The sequence below is a fragment of the Carassius gibelio genome, chromosome B12, assembly GCF_023724105.1.
Source record: "Carassius gibelio isolate Cgi1373 ecotype wild population from Czech Republic chromosome B12, carGib1.2-hapl.c, whole genome shotgun sequence".
NCBI lineage: Eukaryota > Metazoa > Chordata > Actinopteri > Cypriniformes > Cyprinidae > Carassius > Carassius gibelio.
Window position 1 is genome coordinate 19,407,766 of NC_068407.1, and position 25,493 is coordinate 19,433,258.

The 25,493-nt window shown below is 36.8% G+C and overlaps 1 protein-coding gene across 2 annotated transcripts in view; it reads right to left on the bottom strand.

Annotated features, from left to right (window-relative positions):
- Positions 1-2,205: 2,205 nt before the first annotated feature.
- Positions 2,206-25,493, bottom strand: part of LOC127969167 (integrin alpha-X) — a 43,256-nt gene continuing 19,968 nt past the window's right edge. For both annotated transcript variants that reach the window (XM_052570940.1, XM_052570939.1), the window contains 26 exons: positions 19,553-19,664; positions 19,307-19,437; positions 19,066-19,211; positions 18,743-18,890; positions 18,182-18,332; positions 17,935-18,008; positions 16,933-17,050; positions 16,710-16,849; positions 16,452-16,598; positions 16,137-16,340; positions 15,567-15,700; positions 15,341-15,477; positions 14,445-14,596; positions 14,130-14,261; positions 7,334-7,407; positions 5,640-5,778; positions 4,873-4,971; positions 4,722-4,801; positions 4,511-4,597; positions 4,222-4,300; positions 4,011-4,106; positions 3,844-3,924; positions 3,587-3,697; positions 3,384-3,497; positions 3,032-3,142; positions 2,206-2,927 (listed from right to left, as the gene is read on the bottom strand). In XM_052570940.1, the coding sequence (XP_052426900.1) occupies positions 2,865-2,927; positions 3,032-3,142; positions 3,384-3,497; positions 3,587-3,697; positions 3,844-3,924; positions 4,011-4,106; positions 4,222-4,300; positions 4,511-4,597; positions 4,722-4,801; positions 4,873-4,971; positions 5,640-5,778; positions 7,334-7,407; positions 14,130-14,261; positions 14,445-14,596; positions 15,341-15,477; positions 15,567-15,700; positions 16,137-16,340; positions 16,452-16,598; positions 16,710-16,849; positions 16,933-17,050; positions 17,935-18,008; positions 18,182-18,332; positions 18,743-18,890; positions 19,066-19,211; positions 19,307-19,437; positions 19,553-19,664 (3,060 nt within the window). In that variant the 3' untranslated portion in view covers positions 2,206-2,864. The remainder of the gene's footprint in view (positions 2,928-3,031; positions 3,143-3,383; positions 3,498-3,586; positions 3,698-3,843; positions 3,925-4,010; positions 4,107-4,221; positions 4,301-4,510; positions 4,598-4,721; positions 4,802-4,872; positions 4,972-5,639; positions 5,779-7,333; positions 7,408-14,129; positions 14,262-14,444; positions 14,597-15,340; positions 15,478-15,566; positions 15,701-16,136; positions 16,341-16,451; positions 16,599-16,709; positions 16,850-16,932; positions 17,051-17,934; positions 18,009-18,181; positions 18,333-18,742; positions 18,891-19,065; positions 19,212-19,306; positions 19,438-19,552; positions 19,665-25,493) is intronic.

A 25,493-nucleotide genomic window follows, 5' to 3' on the forward strand; every position in this document is an offset into this window, starting at 1 on the left:
AATACATGTATAATATGAATATACTCTTTATAGTATATGTATAGCTAGATTACAGCTTTCAGTACATTAACTATGCAAAAGTTCAAAATAGTGTCTTATTTCTTTTGTTGTATGTTTATAATTTTTGTTTAATAATGTAGCACTGTGGTCCTGCGAGACATGACAATATTGTCTTACTCTGTCCACACATGTAGTGGAATGACAATAAAGCAATTTCAATTTAAGTACTCTGTTATAAAGATATAACTGAGGTCTCAGAATTTCATCTAAACATTTTGGCCATATAAATATCAGCATCTGCACCAAATCGCGTATTTTTTCACCAAGTTCTAACATTGCATTACACACTTGTAGAAATGCATATATATTATTTAATTGTTCCATTTAAAATACATTTCTGACTATTATTTTATTTGTCAGGCTTAAAAGAAACTGTTTTTTACTTTAACTTTCTCTCTGTCTATTGTTTAATTTTCTCAGGTATCCCACCTCTTATTTCTCTGTGTTTTTGGGGCGACAGATCCAGGGAGGCATCAACCCCAATGAAGTGTTCAGATATGTGAGATTAATCATCAAACATCCCAGTTACAACAATTTTACAAATGAGAACGATATCGCTCTTCTCAAATTGAGATCACCGGTCCCGTTCACTGACTACATCAGACCTGTGTGTCTAGCAGCTCATAACAGTGTGTTCAACAGTGGCACAGACAGCTGGATCACTGGATGGGGAAACATTGGCCAAGGAGGTGAGAATTCATTTCTGTCACCTCTTAGTTATAATAAAGTCAGCATAAAAATGGGATTATGAATGGTATTTCATCTGTAACATGACATATTTCTAGGTGGAACAGGATACTGGATGACTATGCAGAGTAAATAATATCATGTTTTCTATACAGTGCCCCTTCCGTCCCCTAATGTTCTTCAGGAAGTGGATGTTTCTGTAATTGGTAACAGACAGTGCAACTGTCTCTATGGAGTTGGAAATATAACAGACAACATGATCTGTGCTGGTCTTCTGGAAGGAGGCAAGGACTCATGTCAGGTACAGAAACCCTCTGTTCAGAATACTTATTTCCCAAACTTGTGTCTAACAAGTAAACAGTAAGCGCTTCAAATGGCAAATACATGGTTAACCTTCTAAGGTTCATGTCCTATCTTTAAAAAGGTTATCAGAGATTTTTAAACACTGTATTAGTAACCAGTGTTTGGTACATTTTATAGTGAACAAAAAGGTGATATGTGACCCTGGACCACAAAACCTAAGCTTTCCATTGATATATGGTTTATTAGGATAGTACAATATTTGGCCGAGATACAATTTGAAAATACGGAATCTGAGGATGCAAAAAAAAAAAAAAAAAAAAAATCAAAATACTGAGAAAATTGCCTTTGAAGTTGTTCAAATCAATTCTTAGCAAGACATAATAATAATTTATATGTTTACGGCGGGAAATTGACAAAATATCTCCATGAAACATGATCTTTACTTAATATCCTTATGATGTTTGGCATAAAAGAAAAATCTATCATTTTTACCCATACAATGTTTTTTTTGGCTATTGCTAGAAATTATACACCAGTGACTTAAGACTGGTTTTGTGGTCCAGTGTGGTATATATATATATATATATATATATATATATATATATATATATATATATATATATATATATATATATATATATTTTTTTTTTTTTTTTTAAATATATTTTTTTATTTATAAAAACAGCATTTCTAAAATTATTAATGACTTCACTGTCATTTTTAATTTATTTATTATATCTATACTAAATAAAAGTATTACTGAGACATAATATTGACTGAATCTTTGAATGGTCTATTTTACTTTCTACAATGTATGTACTGATGTGTATTTTCAGGGGGATATTGGAGGTCCGATGGTGAGCATGCAAAGCTCTGTATGGGTTCAGTCTGGTATCGTTAGCTTTGGGACTGGCTGTGCTCGACCTGAACTTCCTGGTGTGTACACCAGAGTGTCACACTATGAGGAATGGATCAGTTCCTTGGTGTGTAGCGATCGTCTAGGTTTTGTGCAGTTTACCTCCACTGGAGCTGATCCTGACTACAGTTACAGCTGTCCTGGTCTTCCTCCTCCTACTTCCTCATCAATAGAATTTAAAATGATATCTTCTGCAACAGCTCCTCCACAAAATACTTTGCTATCATATTTGATGTTGCTTTTAGCAGTACTTGCTTTATTTTATATGTAAAGATACATTTTGGGTAAATACTTTCATACAAAAGGAATGTATCAAATGTGACAATAATTGCATTTATAAGAAATAATACAATAAGAAATGTTTCAAATCTTCATATGAGAATGATCTCTGAATGAATGAAGACTGGAGTAATGGCTGCTCAAAATTATCTGGAATACATGACATTTAAATATATATATAGTTACAGATCAACAAACATGATCTATTAAAGGTGTAAAATGCATTTACTTACACACATTTGAAACTCAAGTTATTTCATGTTATAGTAAACACACTTGGGAATCTTTCAAATAAATAAAAAATTGCTATGTGTCACATGAAAAGCATGATGAGATTGTTTCTCTTCTATTTAAAGCATCAGTAGTTTTAAATGTGCAGCAGTCCTTTTTATTTACTAAAGTTAATACAGAATTTGTAAATGGAAAGCTGATGATTATCATACAAGCAGAATATCAATAATATTTCTATACATATGCATATAATAAATCTCTTTAATAAAGTTGGTCCTGGAAAGTAGTTTCACTTGCATGTAAAGCCACAGTTGAATTTTTAATACACCACTATTTTTGTTGATATAAAGGGGTTGGTTAATTTTTTAACTTATGTTGTGGTTGGCCCCTATTCAGGGCTTTGTTCTGCATTCTCTAGCAGCTGCTTGTAGTGGCTTTTGAAGAAGCCAGCCTGAAAAAAGAAGAAGAACATGCATTACAACACAGAAATAAAAACTCAAGGTGTGTAGACTGCTGAAAATAAAAGGTTTGAAACTGAACATTCAGTATACACACCTTATAGAGGGCCCCTGTGATGAGAGCCAGTAGCAGCAGTCCTCCTATTGCACCTCCAGCGATCTCTTTAGTCAGATTCACCTCATCATACACCTCCACTTGAGTATCAATCTACACACACACATAATGTACATTATACAAAATTAATACAAAATTACCCTGTCAATCCACCTTCCCATATAAATATATCATAATGGTTTACATAGTGATTGCAAAGGCAAACATGGATTGGAAAATCTAAGATGTATCATATGAAAATTTACAGTGCATATTATAATCATATATTATTAGGTTTCTAGGTTGTTGTTTTTTTCTTAGCTAATTTGCTAGAAAGAAAGAAAACAAAAAGTACCTGAGCGGACGATGCAGTTTGTTGAGAATCGGAGGAAAAGAAAACATATATTTTCTTGTCATAATCAATAGATGCTGAACTAACCAGCTGAAAAACAGCAGCTCTGAGTCCAGTCTAAGAGAGACAGATCATGACATTAACATATGTAAAACATGAGTATATGGTCATTTTTGTGATATGAATTTGCTTTAAATGTCATAAACCTGCTCAATCCATCCAGAGCTCACATTGCCAGTAATATTATAAAATTTCCGTTCATTCTTTAAAAGAGTGCAATCACATCTGAACTTGGCACACAGCGCCACAGAGCAGTTCTGAAACACACACACACACACACACACACACACACAAATCCAGAGAGACTGAGCAATAGGGTCAAAACGCAGAGCAGATAAAATATTGTATTTTATGGACTTTTTTACTGTATGTTAGATCAAGGAATTAAAACTGATTCACTCACCACCACAAAATCCTTTTTAATTACTTCAACAAAATCAGTTACGGCAGGCTGCTCATCCTTCTGTTTAACACAGCCTGGAATCTAAAAGCACATGCACTAGTGTCTGGTTGTTTTTATTTTAATGAATGTGAATCAATATGGGCTTTTTCTCACACATTCACGCTTACCTGTATGTCATTATTAGCCCAGATAGATTTGTTTCCCAACATCACTGGCACTCTGATGAAAACTTGGAAACCTAGTTCTCTAAAGTCATTTTCAACCTGAAAGAGACCATTTTTTAAGTCATGAAAAGCCATTGAACTCTAGTTGTGGACGAGAAAATCCTTTTTAATTCCATTTTATGTTCATGGAAGTGTGTGCATTTAATTTCAGTACCTTTAGTATCTGTTTGACTGGTTTATTAGCATCAGAATTCTGTGCAGTAAAATTGATGTGGAGGGTTGAATTTTCATGCCTTATTTAAAAGGGAAAATGTGACAATTATTTAATTTTTTATTATATTTTATTATTTAATTATATATATATATATATATATATATATATATATATATATATATATATATATATATATATATATATATATTATTCATATTTTACACACACACACACTACTGGTCAAACGCTCGGGGTGCTAACATCTGCTATAGAGGAACAGAGCACTAACCTTATTAAGGCAATATAGATGGCATATTTTACATCAATGCTTTTCTCTTTGAAAAGTTCACTGGTTTGAGAGTGTTGGTCATTCCCACTGTAAGCGATAGAGGGATTCGTTTAGTAGTAGTATTTCCACTTATCAGTTTCTCATATGCGAACAGCTATTCAACAGCTCACAGTTGAACAATGCAGATGAAGGTGATGTTTATGTGTAATACCTGTTGATTCTAGCAGTAAACCTCACGTTTTGATCGAAGGTGTTTTCTTTACTGATGCTGTATGTAATATGAAACACAACCTAGATGTGGATGTAGAGAAAATGAGAAAAAAAAAGAAAAATGCACATGAGCATTTTAAAAGTGACCTCACCTGAGAGTTTCCTTTAAGGATGGGTTTGCTGATGTGGCAGGTGGTCTCTCCAAATGAACCATTTTTCTCACTGTCAAGAGATACACACTCCACTCTGCCCTGCTCAAACAGAAAATGATGCATAAACAATCATTCAGTAACAATGATGTTCAAACCAAGAATTATAACTATTATAACTCTGTGACAATAGAGACAATAAGTCCACACCAAAACTATAACGGAAAAGACACAGAGGAAAAATGTGGTTAAAATCAATTTCTTATTAGTTTTTTTTTTTTTTTTCAGCTGATGAATGATACAAACATTGACAGCCAATCGGAATCCACCCAGCTTTAAAGATCAGCAGACTACAGTGCACAGTTATTAAACATAACGTTATTGTGAAATGGTGTTTAGTGGACGTTAAATTAGTTATTGTTATATTTCTATCATGACAACTCTCAGAGGGATTGGCATGGTAATGTGCATGACAATGGTAATGTGTTTGGTATTGCCATGTAAGAAATACTGATGCTGCACATATAACATATATAGAATTACCCCCATTCATAGCATGAATGAATCATACCATAGCAGATCTATACAGGTGGAGCTAGGGAAGGTGGAGGTGAGTGCACTGTGACTGCTACAGCAAGCAAATATTTGAAGGTTAAGCAGCAAGCTCATTGGTTGCTGATAAAAAAAGAACCTAACCCTAAGAATCAGCCATGCAATGTGATAATGATATCACTATGTCAGTGTTTTTATTAAAATGATATAAGTTTTACCTGTTTAGATATGATTCTCCTGTAGGAAAGTCCAAAGGGGTAGCTGAAGGTGAAGAATGTGTTGTATGAGTTTTCTCCTCTGTTTTCTACAAACACTGTCACATTGATCTCCTGCATGATTCCAACTTCTATTGTAGATCTGGATCACAGAAACAAAAGAGAAAAAAAAAATCACTTGGATTGAAACCATAATTTCATTATGGGGTGTAGTGATAAACCAGTATTGACGATAACCATGATATTCAAAGCAACAATTATCGATATTGTGTTAATTTAGTGTGTGACGATATACATATTAGAGATAACCACAATATTTAATATGAAAAGTTCTCTTGTGATAACACCACGTCAATACTCCAGCACCAGTATCTGGTTAAGGTCCCAGGTGGCAGTATTGTGCCTTAACGCTGACACTGTCAAACAAGAAGAACACGCAGCACTTGCAGATACTCTGAGGAGAGCAGTGTGCATCATTTTACTAGTCATAGAATGGGAAACATTATATTAACCTGTTAACAGCGTTTTTCTGTGTAAATAAGAAAAGGGTGATTATGTGAATAAGTATTGTGTTTAATTAACTCGTCTTATTTTTGTATTTGCCTGTGCGAAGTAACACTTTATTTCTTTGTTCAAATCAATTAACAGTTACATGATTAAAACTATCTTTAAAAATTGCATGACCACTTTGCTACATTAAACTCTGTAAAATGTGTCATGCGCCTCATCTGTGGTCATTCTTCAATAAGGATCATTAGGTAAAATTAGTTAACTACATTAGTTAACATATATAAATATCATAAATAAAAATGAACAATATTTCCACAGCATTTATTCATCTTGGTTAATGTTAATTTCAGCATTTACTAATGCATTATAAGTTTTGTTTGTAAACATTAATGCACTATGAACTAACATGAACAATGAATAACTATTTTTGTTAACATTAACAAAGATTAATAAATTGTGTAATAAATGTATTGTCCATTCATGTTAGTACATAAATGTTAACAAATTACATCTTATTGTAAAGTGTTACCATTAACGTATTCATCATACTGCTGAACTTGACAATATTTTATCTCTTGTTATTTCAAAGAAGCTTCAAAGAAGGAGAAAGCCAGAGTCTTGTGCCCTGCATTTATCAGTATCCTGATGTTCGTTGGGTGAAAAAGAAAAACTCAAAAAAACAAAGTAAAAAATAATTTGATATCTTTCCCCACCAAAAGTTTCTATAGATATCACGATATATTGATATTGTGAAATATTATGGCAACAATTACTGTGATATGAAAAATCTATTATTGTGACACCCCTATTCCATAATTTGACATTGCTTGCAAAAGTCTTGTGTTTTGCAATAAAGTATGGACATGCTTGCAAAACCTTAGTTTTCTTTTATCCTTTGTTTCCTGTTTCCAGCCAACAGTTGTCATGGGTATTCATTGTTACTAATTAGAGAACAACTGTATTGTACAGAGTGTGCTTCCCTGTGTACTTAAGACCTTCGGTTCTGACAGTTCATTGTCTGCTGTTGTTAGTGTATACTGTAGAGCACACTGTTACGTTGATTCTTACCCTGGAATATTGCCTTTGCATTTTGTACAAGTAAAGAACAAGTAATGTTATTATCTACAAATTTATTTGTGTCATTCTTTAATATAATACAGAATAACTAAACTTAAAAATTTGCTCACCCAGAGAAACTGAAATCCATCCTGAGGTCATCCACACAAATGTCATCATGTCCACAGCTTATCTCAAAGTCCAGCTGTAGAATGAAGATATTAAAACATTCCTAAATCTTAAAAAAAAACTAGATCAAATATTACACTAGAAATTTAGTTAATATGTTTAGACATACAGTGCTGCTTAAACGTTTTTGAACCCTTTAAAGTTTTCTGTTTATGCATAAACATAACCCAAAAATTCAGATTTTCGAAGAAGACCGAATCAAACAAATGAGACAAAAAATATTTTATTTTTCATTTATTTATTGAGAAAAATTATCCAGTACACACACAAATGTGTGTGGTGTAAAATTATGTGAATCTCTAGCATTAGCTGTTAATTTGAAGGTGCACTTAGAGTCCATCTGTTTAGAGGTGTTTACCAGGTGTCATTGCCTGCCCTGTTTTATTTATAGAACATGGATCTATCAAAGTCTTTCAAAGGGACTTTCACGCTGTTAAAAGACTGGTGAGCATTGAAAATAAAAGGGCAATAAAAAGTAAAGCCAAGTAACTCTAATACCAGTGTAATAGCGGCACGGCTAAGCTAATACAACATGGCGGCCGCTCGCTATCCCTCCGATGTTTACCGATGGGAAACCATCTATTCAAACCCATTCATGTTGCTAACCAATGAAGAGGACAGCAGTCAAGGTACTGTGAAAGCATATGAACACAAGGCGGAGACATGACTGTAAAACATGGATATTTCCCATTGCGCCAACCCTGTCCCTCATCTCCAACAAGTAAGAGCCGCTCTGCATCCCATCAGCCTCCTCTGTCGGACAGCGATGAGGGCTATAACCCCAAAGAGAGAGCCCCACTCTACGTCCCGGCCAGTACGATGGCAGCACACCATGGAGAGAGTTTCTGCACAGGTTTGAGAGCTGCGCAGAGGCAAATCACTGGTCAGTCAAAACAATGGCCATTCAGCTGAAATTCTGCCTCACCGGAGCTGCAGGCGCCATCGTCCACAGAAACCCTTGTTCATCCAATTGGGACTACCGCCGCCTGCTGGAGGAACTCAAGACTGCTTATGGCCCTTCTTCAGATCATGCAGCGGCTGTAGCAGTTGAGCTGAGGCAAAGAGTGCATAAATCTGGTGAGGCGCTTCATGTGTTCAGAGATGACATTTATGGAAAAGTAGCTATAGCTTATGGTGATTGGTCAGAGACTGAGCAAGACGCTATAGCTGTTGAAGTTTTCACAAACAGCCTGGGTGATGCAGAGCTAGTTCAAAGACTGTTAGAGAGACGTCCAGCTACACTAGCTAAAGCTTACAAGATAGCTCACTGTCATGACACTACCAAGAGAGCTGCTTCCTATGTCACCAGCATCATGCAGCCAGGGGCCCGCAACCTCACTTAACACAGGCCCCGGGCCGCTGTTGTCAGAGAAAGACACAAAAAACTGACTATGACTCCCACTACCTCTGCAGTTAGCCCATCACCCAATCACTTTGTCCCACACACATCCTCTAAAACAATAAATCAGCACAAGAACTTTAAAAGGGGTGACATTCGCTGCTATAACTGTAATGGTTGGGGTCACAAACAGAGCCAGTGCTCGTCCCCTCAAAGAAATACAAAGACTTTCCTTGCAAAAAAACTGCCAAAGAAACTGTGTTCCACCTTAAAAGCCAGAATCGTGAAATGAACATTCACATGCACATATCTGAGCTGGATATATGTGCAGTCCTGGACAGCGTAGCGCGGAGGAGCGTGCTGCCCCTTCACCAATACAACGCCATTCACCAAGACGTGAGACCACCGCTTCAGTCATCCACCGTAGAGACTTTGCTCGGGATGGGACCAGGAGACGTGCCAGTGCTCGGTGAGGCCAAGATACCGGTCAGTTTCAACAACTGTCAAGTTGAAGTGGACTTCCTTGTAGCGGATATAGAGGGCAATGAGGTGCTGCTTGCCATCCTTTCCTAACCCAAGCTCAGTAGCGGTTTTAGGCACGGGCGAACCGGGCAGCCGCCCGGGGCGTCATTTTTTCGTGACACATTGGGGGCGGCAGCACGAGCAGATAAACAAAAAATCCTCTGTGTCGCGAAGTGGTTTTTCGTCATTTATATCATTTCACTGTGTGTGGAATTGGCAAATTGGCGCTCCCTGCAGCTGCCGGCGCCCCTGCTTGCTGAAAATATCCACTGAAGCTCTGCCTCTCTGTGTTGTGAGAGAAGTGTAAGGGAGTGGGGCGAGAGGCGCGTGCGACATTTCACCTCTGGGTCTCTCACAAATGGAACGGACAGGGCGGGGGTGGACGGGGACGGGGGATCCACACTAGTAATATAATTAATAGGCTAAAGTCAGTCACACACCTCGACTTTCTTCCAAATAACGCACATTTCATTCATAATGTTATAATACAGTTCCTGCAAATGAAACTAGGTAATACAAGACAATTATGCGGTCATCAAGGTGAATTGTTTTATTCTTGACTTCTGGTCCTGAGTGACAGTTGGGGGAATGGGAAATCTGTTGATTGTCGAGTGCCAAATAAACAGAGATGGAGAAGAAAAGGTCAAAGCCAGGTGCCCAATTTCGAAAAAAAAGAAAAGAAGAAGAGGAGAAACGAGCAAAAGATAAAGGTATGCAACTATTGTCTCTGTATGATTACAGTATCCATTTCATGAATGAAGGGCTAATGTTAATTGGTGGTGAGTATAACTCTTTGTTAGCCTTTTTGCTATGATGCTTGATATGCTTATACAACAATACTTTGGTTTCAACTCAATCACGAGGTCTAATTTATAATATTGTGCTTTGCAATAAAACTGTTAAAAGTTCAGTTATCATTTCCATCAGTTGGTTTAACATTAGGCCCTGTAAGTAACCAACGGCATTTTATTTGCTACACAGTATGCTAAGTATTGTTTCCTAAGTATAGTTTTACAAGTCATAACTAAAAGTGTGTCATGCGTATAATTTGAGGCAGTAACCTAATGGCACCTCCATGAAAGTTAGATTGATATACAAATTTTGGTTGAAAAATATCCTGAAACCCAAAAAGTTTTTGTTTTTGCCTATACATATAATTTAAAGTCATTTTATTTTTTTAAACAACTGAGTCCCAGTGACCATAGCATAACGTGAATAAAATGTAATTTTTCAATGTATTTTTTTTTACTATTTGTTTCTATGCTCTAAACAATGTGATGACATGGGGGAAAAAATGAAATAAATAAATGTTTTTTTTTTTTTTTCTGGGTCTAGGAGGATATAGCGTGTAATGACAGACATTTAGTGTGTAAGAGCATGTTTATGTAACCCTTCTATTATGTTTTGAGTCAATTGGACCCCAGGCTGTTTTAGCTTTATAAAACATTATCCTATGCTCTTTTAATTTCAAATGCAGTTCAATTGCAATTTCAGGGGCACTTCTAAAATATTTTGGAGCATCCTCTGCCACTGGTCAGGATGAGCCAACCACCTCCTCCGCTACAAATATGTCTCCACAAATATCTGATATTGAGGATGAAGACCTCTTTGCCTCTACTTCTACCCAGCATGAGCTTTCAGGTGTGCATATCGTCTGTGTGTGTATGTGTGTGTGTGTGTGTGGGGGGGGGACAACTGCAATTTAATGTAATTTTAATATTTCTGATAATTTATGAGTAGGACTGTGTTTTTTCACTGCTATGTGTTTTGAGTAATATGCCAATATACCCCCACTGAGCCCCACTGGCCCTCACATCTGACTGACAGGATTCGGACTGAGCTGGTTCGCAGAGGACCAAGTAAAGTGCCACCTGGCTTTGTTTTCCGTAGGAATGAGAGTAATGGGAGAAGTTGCCACCACTAATATTTTCAGAAGACATTAGTAAGTGGTGAAAAGATGGCAAGAAGTTGGCTGATTTATTCAATTAAGAACAACAGCCTCTTTTGTTTCTGCTGCAAATTGTTCAATTTAACAAGTGCAGGAATGGCAAATTGGAAACATGCATGCAATGATCTCACATCATATGAAAACAGTTGTTATAATAAAATATTGCTGTTTGTGCTTAACTTTGTTTGCCATTTTTTTTTTGTGTGTGTGTGTGGGGGGGGGGGGGGTGCTCGAAAGGGGTCTCGCCCAGGGTGTATTTCAATGTAGAACCGCCACTGCCCAAGCTGAGGCCCACTTGGTTTCGGTAAGCACCGCATAATGCTGTTTGGAGAAGAAGTGCACCTACTTTCACCCAGAAACTGTTCAAAACTCACACACTGTAAGAGTAGCCAGAACTGTCGTGGTTGAAGCGGGACAAGAGTACCTAGTCAAGGGCAACGTGCATTTTTGCAGGGAAGCTCAGTGAGACATGATGCTTAGCCCCACAAAAGGCTTTGTTGAAAAGTACAAAGTACTCATTGCCAGAGCCCTAGTCAACGCACAGCCCACCAATATTGTTCCATTACGCCCCTTTAACCCTGGCAACAAGGCTGTGACTATTAAAGAAGGTGCCATTGCAGGACTCCTCCAGCCCGCTGAAGCTCTGCCCTCATCCAATGTCTCCACAGTGGCAGACTTTCAAGCCAGCCCCCCTGCAGTTCCAGAGCACCTCCAGGAGCTCTACGCCCAGAGTTCCACTGACTTTAATGACAATGAAAAACTTGAACTATCTAACCTGTTGTGTGCCTATGAAAGTGTATTTTACAGGGGACCTGGTGATCTGGGCTGGAGCAGTCTTGTGCAGCATGACATCATAACTCGACCAGGACCTCCGGTGAAGCAGCCTCCTCGTCGAATGGCTGGGGAAAAGCAGTGAATCGCAGAACGGCAGATCAGTGAGGGCCTCCAGAGCGGCATCGCCACACGCAGCCACAGCAGTTAGGCCTCACCGATCGTTATGGTGCGTAAAAAGGATGGGACTTATCGCCTTTGTATAGACTACAAGGCGCTCAACAACCACACCATCACTGACGAGTTCCCGCTTCCCTGCATCCAAGATACGCTGGACACTCTCGCCACCGCCAAATGGTTCAGCACTTTGGATCTTGCTTCAGGTTACTGGCAAGTTGAGCTAACACCAAGAGCCCGCCGCACAGCCGCCTTTTGCAGTGGGAGACCTGCCTTGTCTACCTGGACGACATCCTCGTGCTGGCCAAGGATGTGCCCGAGATGCTGCAGTGACTGAGCCAAGTGTTCCGGAGTCTTAAACATGCGAATCTCAAACTGAAACCAGCCAAATGCTGCCTGTTCTGCCGCCAAATTGTCTATCTAGGTCATATTGTGTCTGAGCATGGTGTGGCCACTGACCTCAATGAAGTCAACAAGGTCAAAGCTTTGCCCACTCCCACATCAGTCCAAGAGGTCAGACATTTCATTGGCCTCGCCTCCTATTATATACACTCACCTAAAGGATTATTAGGAACACCATACTAATACTGTGTTTGACCCCCTTTCGCCTTCAGAACTGCCTTAATTCTACATGACATTGATTCAACAAGGTGCTGAAGCATTCTTTAGAAATGTTGGCCAATATTGATAGGATAGCATTTAAACGATGCCCAATTGGCACTAAGGGGCCTAAAGTGTGCCAAGAAAACATCCCCCACACCATTACACCACCACCACCTGCCAGCACAGTGGTAACAAGGCATGATGGATCCATGTTCTCATTCTGTTTACACCAAATTTTGACTCTGAATGCCTCAACAGACCCTCCCGGTCAGGCTCCATCTGAATGCCTCAACAGACATCGAGACTCATCAGACCAGGCAACATTTTTCCAGTCTTCTACTGTCCAATTTTGGTGAGCTCGTGCAAATTGTAGCCTCTCTTTCCTATTTGTAATGGAGATGAGTGGTACCCGGTGGGGTCTTCTGCTGTTGTAGCCTATCCGCCTCAAGGCTGTGCATGTTGTGGCTTCAAAATTTTCTGTCAAAGTTGCTCTTCTATCAGCTTGAATCAGTCGGCCCATTCTCCTCTGACCTCTAGCATCAACAAGGCATTTTCGCCCACAGGACTGCCACATACTGGATGTTTTTCCCTTTTCACACCATTCTTTGTAAACCCTAGAAATGGTTGTGCGTGAAAATCCCAGTAACTGAGCAGATTGTGAAATACTCAGACCGGCCCGTCTGGCACCAACAACCATACCACGCTCAAAACTGCTTAAATCACCTTTCTTTCCCATTCTGACATTCAGTTTGGAGTTCAGGAGATTGTCTTGACCAGGACCACACCCCTAAATGCATTGAAGCAACTATCATGTGATTGGTTGTTTAGATAATTGGATTAATGAGAAATTTAACAGGTGTTCCTAATAATACTTTAAGTGAATATATATATATATATATATAGTCTCATTTGTTTGAATGGGTTTTCTTTGTCTTCTTTCAGGACTTGTGCGAAAATGTGATGTTGTGGGTCTTTAATGCTGAAATATAGAAAACTGAAAATATCATGTGTTTTGAGTTGGATAGTTCCCTCAAAACTCAGAATTCTTTCATCATTACTATTGTTTCATTTCAAATGATTTTCTGTATATTTCTTTCTTTTTTTCTTTTTTTTTTTTTATAAAAATAAACTATTTTGAAGAATGTTTTAGCTCATCCAATAAAAGTCAATAAGGTCCAAAAAAAAAAAAAAAAACACTCAACCCCACTGAGTTTCATTGTAAGGGCAAGCACAGACATTTTTCAAAATATCTACTTATCTACTAAAAGAAAGAAAGAAAGTCTTACAGGTGACATTAAATAGCGATGAGCTATTCCCTTTAACATTACATATGAAAGATACGTGACATTGCAATTGAACTTGATGTGCCTCCTTTTACATTGTGGTCTGTGGTGGTCTTTATCCCCGGCAGCAGTATTGGCGTTATGTTTTGCAGTTTGGCAGATGGTAGACCCTCAAAAGTGAATGTTAATTGATTGGACAATGGGTTCAGAGCATCTTCTGAGAAAGCCTGATGGGATACATATAAGATATTAATGTAGCATAAAATCATGATTTTCACTTTGTGTTGGCACATTGATGCATCTTATTATAAAGTACAGCACTTAATTATTCCCATTCATAAACATTATTTCATACAGCCAGAATAACAGACTTTGATATTTAAAAGTATGAAAAAATGTTTCAGACTTACGTCTATGAAGAAAGAATGACTTTTGCAAGTTTCTTCATTTAGTCTAATGTTCATCAAATCATTGGAGATGCGGTTTTTGGGTGAGAAATATGCTCGATATTTCTGTCGCTTGGCATCCAGAATTATGGTGTAATTAATATTTGCTGTTAAGCCTAGATAATAAACATAAACATAAAACATAAAACTATATATATATATATATATATATATATATATATATATATATATGTGTGTGTGTGTGTGTGTGTGTGTGTGTGTGTGTGTGTGTGTGCGTGTGTGTGATTTAAGTGATACATGCAGGAAATTTAATTTGTTTTACATTTTGTGTTTTCAAATTTTAAAATGTTTTCAATTTTAAAAACTGTAGTACTGTTTAAATCAGACTTAATATTTTCAACATATTTATTATAGTACTATGTTTGCACTAATTACAGTAAAAACAGTAATATTCTGTCTTATTATAACAACTAAAGAAATTATTAAAAGTGCATTTTATTATGTAATTTAATATTTATTAATTTCTTTCCAAATAAATAAATAAATAATACGGACCACACATTTTTTGTCATATCTGTCTCTGACTCTGATGAAATATCTCAGAATGAATAAAACTTGTGTTTAAAGCTAATGCCACTAGTTACATCAACAAAAGTCATTTTTCTTTTTCAGACAGGTTTCCAGTTGCTTAATGCCATTTGGTGGTCCAACCGATAGAAATGCCCCCAAATTCACATCATTGGTTGAATAAATGCTGCTGAGTAGGGATTATCATATAAACATTTCAGTACACCACAGAGACAATACATTTATAGTTGTCCCTGCTGTTTAAACTTGCACAGGAGAAAATATCTGCACATCTTTACAACATCAAAGAATATTTCTAATTTTGGATAAACCTTTTACGCTGTGTCTGTATGGACTCATGGTGAAGCACACTTTCATGGTGTTTTTCAGTGGCTGCACTGTTTCACCGGTTGGTATTTTGGATGGGTTGTAAGTTACTTTGGTTTTCAGTTGCATGACTGGTCTGGACCTGAATGATTCACATATAACACATATGTATGTTGATGACTGAATCTGCAGATTTGTATATGTAGAGTTCTGTATTAAACAAAAACACACCTGAGTAGCAGAACTGCTCCCATGGCCCCAACAGCAATATCAGGAAGGCTGTCTGTACTCTGGTCTAGAGAGGACTGACTCAACGAAATCCCAAAGAACCGCAAACCTGGTCTCACAGATGACCCAGCAATCCTCTGTCATCACATACAGTGAAGGAAACCGGGAGAATGAGACACAGAGGATTTCAGCATGGAGGTATAACAGAAAAACATTTACAGTTAAGACAGATATTTTTGTTGGAGTGTTTTGACAATAAATACTTGGATTGTTGCTCTGTTATTAATGTTAAAATTATTTCCAGCACATTAAAGAAAATTATTTGTTTGAATAGTTTTAACAGGGTTGAATAATGGTTGTGCATGATGAATTTTAGTCAAATCTGTAATCAGTGTAAAACAATTAGGGAAAATTCTTAATTTTAACATTTTTATTTTGAACATTAAACGTTTAAATATCCAATAGTTCTCACAACAACGAAAAACAGAATGTGTTTCAATCCTACTTGTGCAAAGTACCAAAACAGTGTTAATTTGTCTTTTTTATAATTAACTCTTTTCCCACCCATTGCACCTGTGAATATGTGGGATTTATTTGATATTCTCCACCATTGAAGATGTAGATGCTGCCTTGTCCGTCCTCCTCTAAAGGAGCTCCGATTAGCACATCCATGTAACCATCACCATTCAGATCTGCTGGACTGGCCAGAGAAGAGCCAAACCGACCCCTCTGATCTGTCGTTCCCACCAGCTCCAAACCCGAAAAAACAAAGTACGACTGTGAAGATAGAGCAGAGAGAGAAGTTAACAAGCAAGCACATCAAATATCTAAACTTAAAGCAGAACTGATTTTCAAAATGTTCTAAAACATTTAATCCCCATCGCTTACCCGGCGACTGAAGGTGTAAACAAACACTTTGCCCTCCCGGTCAGGCTCCATGTATGTTGGTGCCGATACCAACAGGAGGACTGTTCTCGAGAACCTGTTCAAATCCACCACACAAACCTCAGCTCCAAAATATGAGCCAATCTGAGGCTGAGAAAAGAGAAAGGTAAGCTGTATAGCTTAACATGCAGTCTATTTTGAGCTTACTTTAACTTGTTTCTGCCACGTGCCAATATTTTACACAAATATGAGTTTTATAACCTTAGGAGGATCCAGTTCTTTTAAAGTCCTTGGAATATTATCAATTCTTGAAACAGTTACTTGTCCCTTGTGCTTGTGTCTTGGTGCTCCCATGACTGCATACTTTGTTCCAAACACTGTCGCTATTGTTAAGGAATAACCTGCAAATAAAATAGACTTTAAAATATTCTGCTGCATTTGACTGATTCGATTTTGATATAAACAGTCAAAGAAAAGATCTTACCTAAATAACTGTCATGCTCACTTCCAGCTTGAAAGACATTTGACTGATCATTTTGTTTGTACAGCTGATATCCACCCTTCCACTGGAAAGCTCCCACTGCAGTCATCATTATATCTGTCTGAGTGCAGGATATTAGAGAAATGATATGCTGCTTGTGTTACAACCATACATGTTCCGTTTATGGTTTTAACACTTGAAATATTAACCCTTGGTCATTCTAAACAGGATCCTGGTTATCCTGCTTCACACTTTCACACTACTCATTCTTTAACCGGCATTCCCAATTAATCATATGACAATTCACCCTTTAACCTACATTTCTCAACCCCGGGTTAGTGTTCTTATTTGCATATTTGTGGTGTCAGTATCATTAACTGGATGAATGCTTCATGTGACTTTTTTTACATACTGGTACTGGGACATCCTCACATTACTGATCCAAGTTTTCCAGAATGGACTTTTCATATTATAAAGGTAAGAATATGTAACTTGGGTTTGTTTGTATTTATTTCAAATAATTTACTAGAAAATGAAAATTGTATTTAGTAAATAAAACATGTAAATCCCATAGCATTTCATTTTTTTTTTAAATTTGTTTTTATTTAATTATTTAAACTTATTTAATTATTATTATTTCTGCATAATTCTTAAAAATTAGAAAATAATCAAATTAAGACACAGTTTTTGTTTTTTTCCAGCAGTATTTACTCAGTGCAACTTATAACAATCAAATGAAAGATATAACACCTACATGTCCAAAAAATTAATAAATAAGAAAAGAGGATCAATTCGTGGTTGTTTTTTTTTTTTTTTTTTTTTTTATTGCCATGTTGGTTCTATTCCTTTTCCAGTAAATACTGATGGTTAAAACAAAAACTGTTTCTGTCTTAATTTCAGCCTGCAAAGCAACACAATGTAAATAATTTCTATACCCACTCTATGTATTCCATATTTTTATTTTCATGTAATGCTTTTTTAAGTTTGGTGATGTAATATAATTACATTTGATGTTAATGCTGCACTAAACCCGTCCTGTGCAAACTCCATCCGAGATGAATCACCAGTGGTCTGGGTTCCTAGCCAATAAAGGAAGCAACAACACAGTTAATTAATTGATTTATTATTATTATTATTATTATTATTATTATAAACAACCCAATACACATGGTACATTAATTCACATAACAGCTGACAACTGTAAAATGTAAACTTTCTGTCAGTCTTTTTTTTTTTTCTTCGACAAACATACCTTCAATGGCAATAATATTCTCTTTGAGTTGCTCACGAATACTTTCCAGCGCGTCAAAGTCAGTTACTTTGAAAACATGCTTATTGGTGGGTAAAGATGCAATAATTGCCAGCTCCGTTGCTGCTTTGTCATTATTAAAAGCATTGCCAACCTAAGAAAAGTAGGGATAACGCTTCATAAATATAATGTTTATAACTTCTGGCATCATTTATTCAACCTCATGTCATTCAAAATATGTATGATTTCCCCCCCTACTGAACACAAAATAAGATATTTTGAAGAATGTTGAATTTGTTTTTGTCAAAAAATGAAGGTCAGGTGGGTCCGACACAACACTGGTTTCCAGTGACTTTTATCTTATGGAAATAAATAAAAAACCTTTAGAAGAAAGGGAGTCATTCAGGTTTGTAATGACATAGGGTGTGGTTAAATGGTGACAGATTTTCCATTTTACATACATTTAATTTACACAGCAATCAAAAAAAAAAAAAAAAAAAAAAAAAAAAACTTCACACTTTTTCCAAGACAAACACATAAGAGAGGGCAGCATATCTATCTTACCCCAATAGCATATCGTGTTATATCTTTTTCTTGTGCTTTTTTAATGGCTTCTCTCAAGAAATCATCAGTTGATTCACCATCTGTGATAACAACCAGAATTTTGCTGGCTGATGGTCTTGCACCTCCCTGACTAACAAATAGCTCTTTCCTGTTGATGGAGAATATTACAGAATAATAATGCAATGGTAAAAGTTGTATAACTGTATAATATATGTTAATATTCTTCATGGTCTTAGTTTTTCTTTTTAAGTATCTTTTTTTAAATAAAGTATATTGTGTTTAAATAAAAAATTTATGAAAAAAAATCAGGAAACATGTTTTACACAAGTTTTTCTATAGCTGTTGCAGTATAAGTCCATTCCTTCAGTTGACGTATCTGAGTCACTGCATCTTCCCATGCTTTGGCATTTTTTACTTGTTGAAACTTGTAATGAATTTGACAATATGTAGAAAACTGTGCTATGGCAAACTGTAAGACAGATAGATAGACTTAGTTCCTCATGGGAAAATTTGTGATAGAATCATATATAATCTAGAATATAATAAATTCATTGATAGTCCTACCTGTGTATCATGGTCTATAAAACTTTTGATCATTTCTATAACAAAAACCTTCATCTTATTAAAATCCACATCATGTACACTTCCAGATCCATCCATTAAAAAAGCAATATCAATTTTGGATGTTGGGCATTCTGAGGTTGGAGAAAAAAAACTGCATCATGTTTCCTTCAATCTGAAGCTCCTCGGCAGTGATAATCATGTCATATACAGTATGAATATTGATTTGTCACAACCCCATACAAATACCTCTCAGAGTCCTTGGCACAGATTTGCTTACAACATTGCCTGAACTGATTTTAAAGCACATGCCGTTGTAAGTGGTTACATCACAGTTCTTAGGTATGGTTGGACCACAAACCTGAAAGAAATTAAGATGTTATTTCCAATACGACAAACTCTGGAAACTAGTGTAAAATTGGAGGTGCAAATGTTATATTATTTTGACCATCTTTATGATCGTCTATGATTGTTGCAGGTTTATATCCAACAATGAATCAAATAATACAAATACTAACCATAATCATGATGATGTCCTATGGTGTACTTTTTCACATTAGTACCATAGACAGTAAAAGAAATGGACACAGATACCCCATTGGAACTCAATTGAGACAAGTGAAGCCCATTTTTAGTAATTTTTAGCACTTCCGTTTCTGACGCGCAGACTCAAACGAAGCTTGATGATGTCAGCAACCTGTCTGCCAGATGTAAATCTTCTAGTAGCTGTGCGTGCAAACTGCCATCGTTAATCTTTCAGAGACTTTGGCATGAGTGAGCAGGAGTAAGTATTCTGATTAATTATTTTGTATAGTATTTTAAAATGTAAAGCCAGTACACCATATTAAGTTAATTGCCTGCGAGCTTCTCCTCCTGTGTGTAAGGCAATTTATCTACTGTGCGACAATGAGTCGAGTGATTATGATGCAATCGTTAGCCTATTTTTACAAAAACTATTTCTACAGGGCCATAATGTAACATAGAAGGTAATGGAGCCCTTTATACATTGTCGTGTATCTTTAGAAATAAATAATGGACAAATGGAGTCTTTAAACGCCTCAGATGTAAAGTTATTCGAAAATGAATGGGAGGTCAATGGGATGCTAACGCAAGTGAAGTTCTGCTACAAAATGGCGGCACGCCGCCAACTTCAAATTCCGGTCGACTTCCTTGCCGCCTGATTAGTACATGCACCCACTCAGGGGCATAGATTACGTGGGGGACACGACCCCCCCCACTTTTAATATCATGGAAATTCGTCCCCCGCACTTTTTCAGTCAGATGTGTCTGCATATATTTTTTCAAAAGCTGGTGTGAATAAATATAGATCTAAACTCAAAGAGACAGGATAGTCTGCACATGACCTGATATTTTATTCGGACCCAGAAGCGCTAAACACTCGTGCAGTGTGTGTTTCATTTATTCTCGAAGCCGGAGCGCGCTCTCGCGCAGAAAAGTCATATCAGGAAACTCCTAATATGGGCAACAGCGTCCAGCTATCGCTGTATGAAAACAGTTGTTTTGACACAAGAACTGAAACTTTTGGAAACACGAGGACATTAATATAGGATTGCGACAATATATGGTTTTTAAGTCATCTCCAGCAAGTGATAAATACAGTATATCAACAAAACAAGTGCTAATTGACATAGATTTATTACAGTATAGAAACTATACTGCCTTATTATGTGATAAATAAGTGTTTGTAGTTTATTAAAAATATATATATATTATTTGTTATTGTCAAGCAATTATAGATTTCTAAGCAAATTAAAAGCTAGAAATTAGAGAATAATTAAAGTTGCCTATAGTATCCACTACCACAAGTCTCTTCTGTTCACCAATCCTGCATTTATTTGATCCAAAGTACAGCAAAACAGTAACAGAAATATTTTTAGTAGACTATTTAAAATATCTGTTTTCTATTTGAATATATTTCAAAATGTTATTTATTAAGATTTTAAAGCTTGCTAAATAAAAGTATTATTATCTATAATTTATTTTCCAAAAAAAGATATATTTTTGAATGATATACTGTATAATGTTGCAAAGGCTTTTTATTTCACATGAATGCTGATCTTTGGATCCTTCTATTCATCAAAGAATGCTGGGAAAAAAAATGTACTCATGTTTTAAATATTGATAATCAGCAAATCAGCATATTAGAATGGTTTAATTTCTTAAGGGTGTGACACAAGCCTGGAGTAATGATCCTGAACATTCACCTTTGATCACAGGAATAAATTACATTTTAAAATATTTTAAAATAGAAAATAGTTATTTTAAATAGTAAAAACTTTTAAAACTTTTGCTGTACTTTGGATCAAATAAATGCAGGCTTGGTGAGCAGAAGAGACTTCTTTAAAAACATTGAAAATCTTACTGTTCAAAAACTGTTGACTGGTAGGCTATAGATTACAGAAATTCTACAAAGTTCTGTTGTAATGTGTATATATATATTGTGACGAGTCAGCTGCCTCCTCCCTGATTATCACCGGCACCCCGTCCTAAATCGCCGCCCTTCACCAGGCTCCCGACTGGAGTGGGTGTGTGAGAGGAGGGGCGCTGGACGAATCAGGGCTGGCGGCGTGTGATGGGGCACACCTGAAGGAAGTGGAGCCTCATTACCGCCGCTGTCTAAAAGCCCAACGCGCCTCTCCTCAGGAGACCGGTCTCTTCCCCGTGCATGCACACTGGTGTCCTCGTGGGTCCAGGAAGGGTGCGTTGAGGGACTCCCGTGCCACCAAGACGTGAGCTGCCGATCCCGCGATCCGGATGGGAACCGCACCCGTATACACGGCCGACGTATACAGTATACAGTGCTCCTCCCGTGACAATATATATATATATATATATATATATATATATATATTAGGGGTGTAACGGTTCACAAAATTCACGGTTCGGTTCGATACGATACACTGATGTCACGGTTCGGTTCGGTACGTTCTAGATACAGCAAAATGTAAAAACATCTCAACTTTTCAGAATGCCGCAAGCGCACTGCGGGTCATGTGACAAGAACTAACCAATCAGCTTCATCCTTTCCTGTAACAACGTTAAAAGCTCAGCCAAGATGAAGGAACAGCTGATCATAGTTGTATATGGATTGCAATTTTGAAATAAATTTTGTAGCAGAGCTACTGCAAGCGATTTTTTTGAGCTGCAAATCCATTTATCCTTTGCTGAAATTTCCGCGTCTTCATGGAGAGAGCACGTCATTGTTGCTTAGCAAAGGCAGACGCCTCAGGGGCGCTTCTGCCCGAGCGCTTTGGAAAGGAGGAGAAAGATGCACCTAGCATTTTCCATGCGTTTCTAGGCACGATATGTGAATGGCCCCTAAGGCGCTCGCTCACTCAGCACGAGCTGAAGGCTTGTTGCAAAATGTCTAATGCATTTAACAGGAAATGTCGGTCTAAATGCTGCGGGGATAGTTTGTTGCGTGTATGTTTCTCCTTTTTTTCATCTTTTCCCAGATATACTGACACACTAAAGTGATGTCGGCGTAAATGAGTTGACATGTTTCAAGCATTCCCGCTGGTGTTTGAGACCTGTTGGTTATTGGAGGATCTTCTATTTCTGGTCTGTTAAACGCATTGGCCACCGCGTACCGGGCATGAACTGCTCGCTCACTCAGCGCGTACTGAGTGAGCGAGCACCTGACTGAGAAGCCTAACATAAACATACAAGTTGGTGTTTTTTTCTTCTTCGGGGGTGTCAGGGGCGTTGCCTGTTACGTCGTTTGGGTTATTGGGCTACCTTGTTGAACGTATATCATTATATTTCACTTTTTTTGTTTTTTTTTTTCAAATATAATTAATTAGTTCAACGAACCGTTCAGTACATAATGCGTACCGCGTACCGAACCGAAAGCCTCATACCGAACGGTTCAATACGAACACGCGTATCGTTACACTCCTAATAAATAAATATATATATATATATTTAGGGCCGGGACTTTAACGCGTTAATTGAGATTAATTAATTACACAAAAAATAACACGTTAACTAAGATTAATTAATTACACAAAAAAAAAAAATTCCCGCATTTTCTCACTGGATGAGTTTCGGCGGACCTATAATACTGAAGCACCAACTAGCGTTCGCATATCACTGCAGCACATCGAGTCTCAAGGATCACCTCAACGCAAAACATATAGCAGCTAGCGTGGACTTTACACTTTATGTTGAACTATGTATTATTTTGTTGATGCAACAGTTTATGTTGAACTCTTTATTGTTTTGGCCAAGGTTATTTAGAGTTGGACTTAGTATGTTATGGCCTCTGAAGCAACAGAGAGATGTTTTCTAATAGTCAGTGTTTCCAATGTTCTGAATGTAATTGACAGTATTGTGTTTTAATAATAATAAAAAAAAAAACACTTTACAGAAGGTTCCAGCACCTATAAGCTTCCTGAATTTCTGAAATGTACTATTTCTAAATTGTTTCTAAATATGCTATTGCTACACTTCATGGCAAAAATTGCTCTGATCTGCTAGACTTGGTTGAACAAAAATAAACAATATTTTGTTGCTTAAGCTTATGTATTCAGTCATTATTCAATGGTATACTATAAATCCATGTGAAAAAAAAATACTTCTCACTGTTCTCAGGTCAAATATTTATCTGCGATTAAAATGCGATTAATTTCGATTAATTAATTACAAAGCCTCTAATTAATTAGATTAATTTTTTTAATCGAGTCCCGGCCCTCATATATATATATACACATATATATTCTGTCCCGCTCACTTCTGAAAAGATGGCTACGCCCCTGCACACACTCTTTTCTTGGTTACACTTTAACACATTCTGTTGACTGTAAGTAACGTTGCACCTACATATCTACTAGCTCTCAACAGAGTGTTGGTAGAGTTACTAGTATAGGCTGGTAGGGTTAGGGTTAGAAATGTATAAATACTCTATTGAGAGTTAGATATGAAGGTGCAATGTTACTTATTGTCAACAGAATGTTCAACAGGATCATTAAAATAAAGTGTTACCCTTTCTTTCATGCTTTTGCAGTACAAATGTGGTGTATGCAAATTTCCAATGTTGTTTTATTTATCTTATTTTTCATATTCATGTATACAGCATATTCAATATGAGTTATTCTTTATGATTCTTTTATATATTCTGCTAAGACTCTAAGAGAGCAGTGTAAAATCTAAGTATAACAATCTTCAGAAGTCAAAAGACAAAGGCCTTTGGAGCATTTGACGCAATAGATAAAGAAGAGGCTGTGGTTTTACACCTAGATAGCAATCCTTAAATATCACTTTGCTGCTACGCTGCTAAGATCTGCTGTATCTAAAGATGTATCTGATCTTATCTGTTGCATTTCCCTGTCATGTTAATGTGACCCAGAATTGACTTCAATCTAATTCAAGTGATGGAAAATATTTGTTCTGTAGACGGTAGACATCTGACATCTTGTGTATATATAGGTCCAACTGGCTTTTAAAAAAAGCTTCTTCTTTTCTCTCACTCTCGTCACATCATGCTCCAAAGGCCTTTGTCTTTTGACCTCTGAGGATTATTATACTTAGATTTCAGATTAGTCTCTTAGAGTTTTAGCAGAATATATTCAGTTTGGATTTTGTATTAATTTAGTAAAATCCCTAAAATCCTGATTTCAATATTTCATTTTTATCATCTGTAATTGTTATAACTTATGATTTATGAGATTTTGTTTAATAAAATAAAAATAAAAAAAGACTTCACCTGCCTGGATCTCTCCTTGCATCATTAGCTATCAATATTAAATGAATACATCATATATTACATAGTATAATAATACACTCAGATTATGTTAAATATCTATGGAAGTGCATGTAAATTCTATATCCTATCCTATTGCTATATAATTTCCAGTCATTTCTGCTGAGCAAATATTTGTCTTATGTAAAAAAAAAAAAAAAAAAATTCCATGAACTTAAAAAAACTACTTTTAAAGAGTATCAATGGCTTCTGGTATGCAACATAGTAAGAAAATGTACCTGAGCTTCGCCATGTCATTGCAGTCACAGAGACTATTCCCCTGACCTCAGTGCTTTCTGTAATGGCGGACACCATTTTGAGCGTGTGACCTGTACACTGTCCTCCTAAGACCTCTCCTGTCCACGAGTCTGCTCCTGAGGCCTCCAGAGAAGGTGGCATCCACTGTAGAACCTTCTGAGGTGGTGGTAC